The sequence below is a fragment of the Sardina pilchardus genome, chromosome 23, assembly GCF_963854185.1.
Source record: "Sardina pilchardus chromosome 23, fSarPil1.1, whole genome shotgun sequence".
NCBI classification, from domain to species: domain Eukaryota; kingdom Metazoa; phylum Chordata; class Actinopteri; order Clupeiformes; family Clupeidae; genus Sardina; species Sardina pilchardus.
In genome coordinates this window covers 14,984,358-14,994,357 of record NC_085016.1, presented here as the reverse complement: position 1 = coordinate 14,994,357, position 10,000 = coordinate 14,984,358, and the positions used below count along the sequence as shown (strand labels likewise).

The following is a 10,000-nucleotide window of genomic DNA, read 5'->3' as shown; positions in this document are numbered from 1 at the left end:
CACCACCTCCCCCCTCCCCCACCTCCTCCTCCTCCTCCTCCTCCTCTTCCTCGTGCACTTCCTCACCCTGTAGCGAGCACTCCGCAGCATCAGCAGCGGGAGCAGTGGCAGCAGAGAGGCGAGGAGGAGCAGCAGCGGTAGCATCAGCATCAGCAGCAGCAGCAGCAGCAGCATCGTCAGTAGCATCGTCAGTAGCCACGGCGACGGTGGCCATGGCGCCATGCGCATGACGCGGCGGGGGGCCGAGCGGGGCGAGCGGCAGCATCAGCAGCGCTGCCGCCGCCACCTCCGCCTGCTGTGTCCGTGCGGCCCGGCCTCGCTCATCCCCTGTTTCTCTCTCTCCTTCTCCTCCTCCTCCTCCACCTCCTCCTCCCCCTCCTCCTCCTGCGCCTCCTTCTCCCTCCCCTCCCGGCCCCCTCCCCCCCGGCCTCCCCCTGCAGAGGAGTTCAAGGGCTCCAGCCTGGTGGAGCTGATGAAGAAGGAGGGCACCACGCTGGGCCTCACCGTGTCCGGCGGCATCGACAAGGACGGCAAGCCCCGCGTCTCCAACCTGCGCCAGGGAGGCATCGCCGCCAGGTAAGAGGGACACGAGGCCCGTCATGGCCACCAGCGCCACTCTGTGTGTGTGTGTGTGTGTGTGTGTGTGTGTGTGTGTGTGTGTGTGTGTGTGTGTGTGTGTGTGTGTGTGTGTGTGTGTGTGTGTGTGTGTGAGAGAGTGTGTGTGTGTGTGTGTGTGTGTGTGTGTGAGAGTGTGTGTGTGTGTGTGAGATAGAGAGAGAGAGAGAGAGAGAGAGAGAGAGAGAGAGAGGAAAAGAGGAAGAGCAGTAGCCCCTGTACTGTATGTGTTTGTTTGTTTGTTTGTGTGTGTCAGAGAGAAAGAGGGAGAGAGGAAGAGAGGTAGCCTGTGTTTGTGATGAGTGAGTGAGTGTGTGTGTGTGTGTGTGTGTGAGAGAGAGAGTGAGAGTGCAGGACAGAAGGGAGAGCAGAGGGGAGGGATGGCAGGGGACTCTGTGTGTGTGTGTGTGTGTGTGTGTGTCAGAGACAGGCAAAGGCAGGGTAGAGGGAGGGAGAGTGTGTAAAAGGCTGAAGTGTAGAGAGAGAGACAGAGAGTGCAGGAAAAGGTAGCCGTGGAGAATACTGTGTGTGTGCTGCATGTAGGGATCAGCAGAACAGAAACAGACAGATCAGAAACAGGCACAAAAAGAGTGTAGAGAATGTGTAGAGGAGAGAGAGAGGAGGAGAGGGGGAGTGCAGAGAATGTGTAGAGGAGAGGGGGAGGGAGGAGGAAGAGGAGAGTAATCCAGAGGGAATCAGAGTGCACCTTGGGAAGGAGAATGCTCGTGATGTGGAGAGCACATTAGGTACACTCCAATGGAATGGGACTGTTTATCATTCAGCTGGGGTATGTATGTGCGTGTGTGTGTGTGTGTGTGTGTGTCTCTCTCTCTCTCTCTCTCTCTCTCTCTCTCTCTCTCTCTCTCTCTCTCTCTCTCTGTGTGTGTGTGTGTGTGTGTGTGTGTGTGTGTGTGTGTGTGTGTGTGTGTGTGTGTGTGCGTGTGCATGTTTGTCCATGCACTTGCATGTGTTGACCTGCATGTATACTACATAAATCAATGCTGGATAAGTCCTCAGGCTGAAGGCCCATCTCCCTGTTGATATCTGGAACTCTACGATCAAGGTTACCCACCAACTCCACTTTTACACACACACACACACACACACACACACACACACACACACACACATGCATACATGCACCACCAACACAAACACATTCACATACACACTCACTCAGATACGCAGCTGTCATTCATAGAGGATCAATCTCCCCCCTAGCAGTGCAAAGCCTTACCATCCTTGTTTCACACTTTCCACACACTCTACACACACACACACACACACACACACTTACATAGACAAACACTCGCACATACTCATACACTCCTAAGCACATAGACACACATAGACACAGGAGTGATTCCCACGTCCAGCGTTTTGTGGAGCTAGACTTAGGCTAGGGGTAATAGCTTTCCCCCTGCTGCCCCTTATCCCCTACACACACACACACAGACACACACACACACACACACACACACACACACACACACGCACACAGACACACACACACACACACAGCACCTGCAAATCTCCTGGAAAGACAAGAGCTTGCCCCCCCCCCCCCCCCCCCCTCTTCCTGCCCCTGGGCTCTTTTCCTCCTCTTCAGCGCCCCCTGCCTCGGGCGGTTTCCTGAGCAGGGATAGGATGGAGCCGTTGGCGGGCCATTCAGACGGTAGAGAAGAGAAATGGGCTTGCCACGGTTCTGCCCCGAAAATAGCACAGGAGCGAGGCGCTCGCTTCCCAACAGAAAAGACCGAGAGACAGAAATGTCTCCAAACCTGCCCACGGGCTTCGGGGGGAGTCTTTCAAGATGCAATGATTGTGTGTGTGTGTGTGTGTGTGTGTGTGTGTGTGTGTGTGTGTGTGTGTGTGTGTGTGTGTGTGTGTGTGTGTGTGTGTGTGTGTGTGTGTGTGTGTGTGTGTGTGTGTGTGTGTGTGAACATCCTGGAGAGAGAGAGAAGGAAAGAGAGGGAGGGAGTCTGAGATAGAGAGATGTAAGGTGACATGTCTTTGGTTTTCCAAACTCCAGAGTTGACATTTGTCTCTTTTATGGTGAGGCCATCAAAGTCAGCTCTCATTCAGCTGATACACTCCTCCGCCTCAGATTATAGTTTGTGCCTCTCTCCCTCGCTCTGTCACTCTCTGTTTCTCTCTTCCACTTTCTCTTTCTTTCTCTCTCTCTGTTTCTCACAAACTCCCTCTCTCTCTCTCTCTCTGTCACTCTGACTTTCTCTCGCTCTCTTACTGTCTTTCTGTCTCTCTCTGTTATGCTGGCCTCCTCATTCTGAGTTTGCCACTCTCTATTCTTGCCTATTTCTCTCTCCCTCTTTCTCTCCATTCTCTCTCTCTCTTCCTTTCGTTTCTCTCCCTCTTTCTCTCCCTCTTTCTCTCCTTACTCTCTCGCTGAGCTGAGTCCTCTCTCCTTTATTCAGTAATACTGTAAGCCCACCACTATTCCTCTCTCGGTCACCCTCAGCCACTCTTTCTGTTTCTCTCAACATTGTCTCCAACATTGTCTCCCTGTTGCTTAGTCTTCTCCTACACACATAGTCCAGACACGGGCTTAGCGTTGGACCAGCTGAGACATTAACAATGTTGATCTTTTCCATCAGAAGTGACCAGTTGAACGTCGGCGACTACATCAAGTCGGTGAACGGCATCAACCTGACCAAGTTCCGGCACGACGAGATCATCAGCCTGCTGAAGAACGTGGGCGAGCGAGTGGTGCTGGAGGTGGAGTACGAGCTGCCCCCTGTCTGTGAGTACCGGAACTGCGTCCGTCCGTTGGTCAACATCGCTCGGAAGCCCGCGCCGAGCCTGGCTCGTCCAGATGACCGGTGCGATTATGAGTGCATTCCCAGAACTAGGAACTGGAACTGCCCTTTCCTCACCGGCCTCGGTTAGAAATGAAGGATTGTGATGTAGGTGGAAGTTTCAGATTTGGGAAGGTGATGGATTGAGCCGGTCAGCTGAGCTCAGGGCCTCGGGGCTTCAGTTGACCAGCCGTAAATCAGTCTAATTGAACAGGTGATGTGACAACATTTATGGCCGCCTGAGATCTGGACGTTTGGAAATCTTCCGGGGGCCGAGTAGAGGGAGAGATACACTTTAGTGTCCACTAACTGGATTAAAATGGACCGTCTCGGAGCTAATTAGTCTCCTTCCTCGAGCTGTTTTTTTTTCTACTGAGTGTTTATTCCCTCTGACTTTGCACAACCCCTGACAATTTGTTCCTCTACTGCCCATAATGTGTGAAAAGGACATTTGCGCTTGACTTGATTTAAAATGAGAAACGGTGTAGTCCGGTAATAAGCAGGAGCTTCCTAGCACTTTTGCTTTTTGGTCCTTATTCCACTCGAGTTTTATATGCCGTATTGTTAACACAAGGGATGGTGACATCAGAGGAGAAAGAAAGGGCTTCTGAGCTTCTCACTGTCAGGCTACTTTATGTCTTCTTCCTTGTAAAAATGTGGAGAGATATATGCCCAGAGGAACACAATGTTCAAATAAGGATTTCTGCAACAATGGCGTAGCTGCTTCTATAGTTTCCGAATTGCACGCCTGCTCTCTGATTGCATAGAGCTAGGACATAAATATAGACATAGACATAAACGCCCACATTCTTTTGTTGTAATGGGAATTGCAATGTGGGTAAGATGGCCCAGCTAATGATACCCTAAGTAGGAACTGCTTGTATAGTTGCCTGTTGACAAGACGTACTGTGTTACAGTTTAAAGTGTCTGCAAGTATCTGCATTCTCAGTAAATGAAAGTTTCAGATGACCGGCAGTGACCAAATGAGGGGCTGTAAAATATTTGATTAGCTGTCTGCTTTAATTTTTAATGAGGTGCTCGGAGAGGGGTGACACTAATCATTTCAGCACCTTCTCCGGTGTTAGTGGTGTGCACATGTGTGTGTGCGTCTATATGCATGTGTGTGTGCACGTGCCTGTGTGTGTGGGATGTTGTTTGCTATAACATGTTGCCTTGTTTCTTCACAGCTGTTCAAGGCTCAGGGGTGATGTTCAAAAATGTTGAGGTGACTCTACACAAGGAAGGCAACACCTTTGGATTCGTTATCAGAGGTGTGTGTTTGTGTGTGTGTGTGTGTGTGTGCGCGTCTGTTTGTGTATGCATATTTGTGCTCAGAAATGTGAAGGATGCAGTTGTGTGTCTACCTAGAGATAGAGATGAATGTCGAAGTAAACCGCATGTTTTCAATTTCCCCGAATCTCTACTTGAGTGCGTGAGCAACAGACTAGAGCTAATGAGAACATGCTGTACGCTAGTGCGCGTATTTCTCACACACACGTACACGAGCCCACAGGCCCTGCCAGCGGCAACACAATCTCCTCATCACAACACAAACACACCACATACCTGCCCTGTGCAACACAGTCTCATCAGTGATCACACACCACACCACAGCACATACCTGCTCTCTGTGCAACCCAATCTCATCACACGACATGAAAAAACATGAGCATTGATACACGAGCAAAGGATGGATTTTCTGTCTCCGTTAACAGAAATGTTATGATCTTCTGTTAGATTATTAATGTGTTATTTAAGCTCCAGAAGATAAGCCAGCGTTTATTTATTTACCAGGTTTGTACAAGAAATGATAAACCCAGCCACAGCCAATTGTGACGTTGGTATAAACACAGATAGTAACTCTGAATTGAGAAATTTTAGTAGAGACTTCCTTTCCACTCAGCATTGTACACTCCTCATACTAGATCCAATTAACACCTGAATCCTTCATCATAATTTTGTGTCACAAAAATGTCACATTTTATTTTGTCTTGACGCATCACAACAGTCAGTATCTGATGAAGTGACCATGTCATGTTTGCATTTCTGTTGCAAGCTTTACGTCTCCTTCTTACAAGCGGTCATAGCATCAAGTACAATGACACTGTTCTATTGCTCGACATTAGCGATGAAACGATGATGACATTGTTATATCTGTCCTACAACTGAGGGCTCAAGTAAAGTGTCACCTCGGAGAATGTAGATGTGTCTAGTCTAGCTGTTTTTCAGGAAGTCGTATAGACAGGATGAATGTGCACAGATGGATGATGGGAGATGAACTCCTGGCATCGGCTCTGTCTCCCTCTGTAACTTCCTGAATAATGCATTTAATGGGCTTCTAGGCCTCCTTGTTTCGGATTCATCCATGAATAGTTTCTCAAAGAGGAACGTTTTCCGCCCCATCATCGGGGCAGGCGCGGCAAAGAAAGACGCCGGGAAATCATTTTTAACTCTGCATAGCCACTGCCTCATCTCCATTTATTTGACTATATTTACGCGTGGCATTGGCCCCTTCATTGAAGCGCGGAAGAAGAAAGCAAGGAGTGTTCGGCTCAAAAGCGGCAGAGTCGTTTGAAGACGGCAAGAAAGTTAACTTCAAGGTCGCGGACAGCCCTCCATATTTCAGTTGTACAAAACGAAAAAAGAGGAGGGGGAAAAAAATGTGTTCTGGTGGTTTCCGCTTTCATCTTCGAAAGCTCGCATGTGAGAGTGCAGAGGAATCTAGAGTCTCAGACAGCCGCGGAAAACTCCGGAAAACCCGCACCATGCCATCGGAATTTCAAATGCCTGAAGACTGAAGACTATGTCTCTGTCTCGCTTTGTCGAAACAGTCGCTCCCCACCTGTATCCGATGTAAATGTCGGCACGTTCGCCGTCGCGACAGATACATTTTCTCACCTGCTGTGAAGTCGGGCACATCACACCGATTGTATCGCCTGAAATATCAGACTCTCCCGTCGAGAAGTGATAAGTGTTACATGAGATGTGGCACTGTGGCGTCACAGAGACTGCACAGAACATGTCTAATGTGACAGTTCTTCACTCTTCTCGTCAGATGACAACAGTTTGTTCATTTTACCAAATCAAGTATAATTGTGACATTTGGCACTCTCACTGTGAAGCCTCCTACCTGATAATGATAGACGACTCCGCTATGCCGCTGTGGAGTTGGAGCCGTGTTTGTGAGGCGAGTCAGATATCTGCAGCAGGAAAACAGGTGAAGGCATATCATATTATAACCATGAAACGGTATCAGGAAACGTCTCGAGATGAAACAGGTTTTTAGATGACAGCCGTAAGCTTGAAGATCAGGAAAGAGTAGAGCAGTTGCTCGGTAGATCATGTTCAATTATTGTTGTGTGTGTGTGTGTGTGTGTGTGTGTGTGTGTGTGTGTGTGTGTGTGTGTGTGTGTGTGTGTGTGTGTGTGTGTGTGTGTGTGTGTGTGTGTGTGTGTGTGTGTGTGTGTGTGTGTGTGTGTGTGTGTGTGTGTGTGTGTAGAAGTGTTCACCTGGGTTCATCTGCTGTAGATTAACTTGAGTGTTGTTTCTCCAGGTGGTGCCCACGAAGACCGGAACAAATCCCGTCCCATTGTCATAACGACCATCAGACCAGGTGGTCCAGCAGACAGGTGAGATGGCTGTCTCTCTTTGTGTGTGTGTGCGTGCGTGTGCGTGTGTGCGTGTGTGCGTGTGTGTGTGTGTGTGTGTGTGTGTGTGTGTGTGTGTGTGTGTGTGTGTGTGTGTGTGTGTGTGCGTGCAACAGAAGCAATAGAGCGCCTACTCACTGCTGTCATAAAGCTCCTATAGGACGTGGCTCTGCCAGTGCATCTTCCTCCTGGAAAAATCATTTATCCTGCGTCGCTACACTCCCAGACAGAGAGTCCATCATTTTACCATCGCTGTCTTCTCAGAACCACACATACACACACATTCACACACACACACACATACGCTCTCTTTATCACTCACACACACACATTCAAAAAGGGCCACAATTTCCCACCTAAAACTGGATAAATTGGTCTGCACATGAGCGCTCTGCCCTCGCCTCCCCCTCCCCCCCGCCCCCATCACTCATAGGCGGAGGAATAAATTAGGCGTGTTACTGAACTTTACTGCTGGTTGGAGCGTTGGGCCGGGCGGACGCTGGTGATTTCTCTGCGGCCGTATATATTCCCCACTTCTCGGCCCTCCTTATTATTCTCCTCACACTCTTACTCCCTCAGCACCTCTCCTCTTCTCTCCTCTCCTCTTCTCTCCCCCTCCTTTCCTCCCTCTCCTCTCCTCTCCTCTCCTCTCCTTTGCTTCTCTTTTCTCCTCTCCCTGTTGCACCTCCCCCCATTTTTTCCCTCCAACCCCCATCAATATTCATCCACCTCTATGCAAATCTTGGTCTTACTATGAGAATATTCCAATTCCATGCACACACACACACACACACTTGCACATGTATGCATGGCATGCACACATAATCATGCATATACACACACACACACACACACACACATATGCACATATGCCTCAACGACCTCAACGACCTTAACCATCTTCACTTCATAAGGTGTGGATGTGTCTGTGCTTGTGTGTGTGTGTGTGTGTGTGTGTGTGTGTGTGTGTGTGTGTCTGTGTGTTGCTCTATCCAGCAGCAGCCGGACCGTGTCAGTAGGCGGCCTTTAGAGTTAACCGGGTGAGAAACGACCCAGGTGTCCCAGCGTACACACAGCCAGCCCAGGGGGAGTGGAGGCAGGCGGGGGTGGTGGTGGGGGTGGTGAAGCGGCTCATTGTCCAGGACAGGGCATCGATTCGGCCCTCGTAAGACCAGAGGGGCTGTTAAGGGGAAGGGAGAGGGACGGGGGGGGGGGGGGGGGTTGGATGGAGATGTCCTTTACTCACTGACCAGCGGGCGGAGGAGGTGATGGAGCGATGGTCACTTTAGGGAGCCGTTCGGGGATGGACGGCCGGAGATGTTATCCATTACGATAAAATCATAAGGAGCGGGCTGAAGTGCCTCTCTGGGAGTCGGAGACACCCTGGCAACGGCTCGGTCCTGCTAACACGCCCGAGAGATGATTCCGGAAATGATTCCTCCCTGTACGCGTTACATCATGTGACTGTCTACTCAAAGCGTTCCCATGGGGAGACATCCCTCTTTCTCTCTCTTTCTCTCTCTCACTCTCTCTCTCTTACTCTCCATCTCCTCTCATTCCACGGAAGCTTCCGGAGGGTTTATCCGTAGCAGCCTCAGCTGCCGATTGTAGCCCAAGCTCCAGCAAGCCACTGATCGGCACCTAATGACTTATTAGGCTTCATCACCGAAACAATTATCTAACATGCTCGGCTGTTCCACTGTAATTCCATTCACTTCCATTTGAGCCGGTAGCGTTCACTACCCCTCTGCGCCGCGGCAGAGTGACAATGGGCCCAGGCAGAGCGACAGACAGAGAGACAGACGCGGGGATTATATTAGAGTTCCTCTCGGGCTCCCCCTCCCTTTTATTGTGCTCTTGAACTCAGCAGACCTCCGCTTGTTAGTGCGTTTGTGGGTTATTGTGTTTATTGGTTATTGTTTTGGAGGATGCCATAGGAAAACATTTTGTCCTGAAGGCCCTCTGTGAGAGTGTGTGTGTGTGTGTGTGTTTGTTTTTCATATCCCATCTGTCAGTCTTTGTAGTTTGTCGCTTGGTCTGTGTTCTTTCTCTCTGTTTGCTCCGTCTCTTTTGTTGTTTTTCTTTTTGTCTTTTGTTTGTTTCCCTTTGTTTTGTTGTTGTTCCTGCTGTTCCTCTTCCTCTGTATCTCTTCTCTCTTCACTTCTCACGTTCCATTCTTTCCATCGTCCGCTCTCTTTGTGTCTATTATTTCTTTCAAACTCACCTCAAACTCTTTTACCTCCCCTCCTCCCTCTCTCCCTCTCTCCCTCTCTCCATCTCTCCATCTCTGTCTTCATTTTCCTGCCCCCACCCGAGCCCATCTCCCCTTCCTCTAACACCTCTCTGTCCCTTCCGTCTCTCCCTGACTAATATCTCTCTCTCTCTCTCTCTCTCTCTCTCTCTCTCTCTCTCTCTCTCCCTCTCTCTTTCTCAGGGAAGGCACCGTTAAGCCTGGCGATCGGCTGCTGAGCATCGACGGCATCCGTCTCCATGGCACCTCGCACGCCGAGGCCATGAGCATCCTCAAGCAGTGCGGCCAGGAGGCCACGCTGCTCATCGAGTACGACGTGTCAATCATGGGTGAGTGGCGCCCCCCACGTCCAATCACATTCGCACTCTTACCCTTTGGCCCGGCATAGGAACTCAATCAGCCAGTCAAAATCCTTACATTCCTGTGTCAGTTGCTAGAGTCAATGCATTAGTAATGCAATGTACTGCCATGAGGCAAATGCCAAACTTGTACGCAGTGGCTTGGACAATAGTAGTCATATCTTTGTTCTTATCATATCTTATCAAGTTCAGGTATTTAGCAGGTGCTTTTTTTAATCCAAAGTGACCTAGAAAAACATCCCAGTTTGGCTAAGAATTGAACCTGGGTCTATGTTTGGGAAGGAAATGAGTGATTCCATCCTAGTCCCACCA

General features: G+C 49.8%; 1 protein-coding gene across 4 annotated transcripts in view; it reads left to right on the top strand.

Annotated features, from left to right (window-relative positions):
• Nucleotides 1-10,000, top strand: part of grip1 (glutamate receptor interacting protein 1) — a 350,390-nt gene that overhangs the window by 263,977 nt on the left and 76,413 nt on the right. For all 4 annotated transcript variants that reach the window (XM_062528265.1, XM_062528266.1, XM_062528262.1 and 1 more), the window contains exons 3-7: nucleotides 441-576; nucleotides 3,231-3,376; nucleotides 4,619-4,702; nucleotides 6,985-7,060; nucleotides 9,513-9,658. In XM_062528265.1, the coding sequence (XP_062384249.1) occupies nucleotides 441-576; nucleotides 3,231-3,376; nucleotides 4,619-4,702; nucleotides 6,985-7,060; nucleotides 9,513-9,658 (588 nt within the window). The remainder of the gene's footprint in view (nucleotides 1-440; nucleotides 577-3,230; nucleotides 3,377-4,618; nucleotides 4,703-6,984; nucleotides 7,061-9,512; nucleotides 9,659-10,000) is intronic.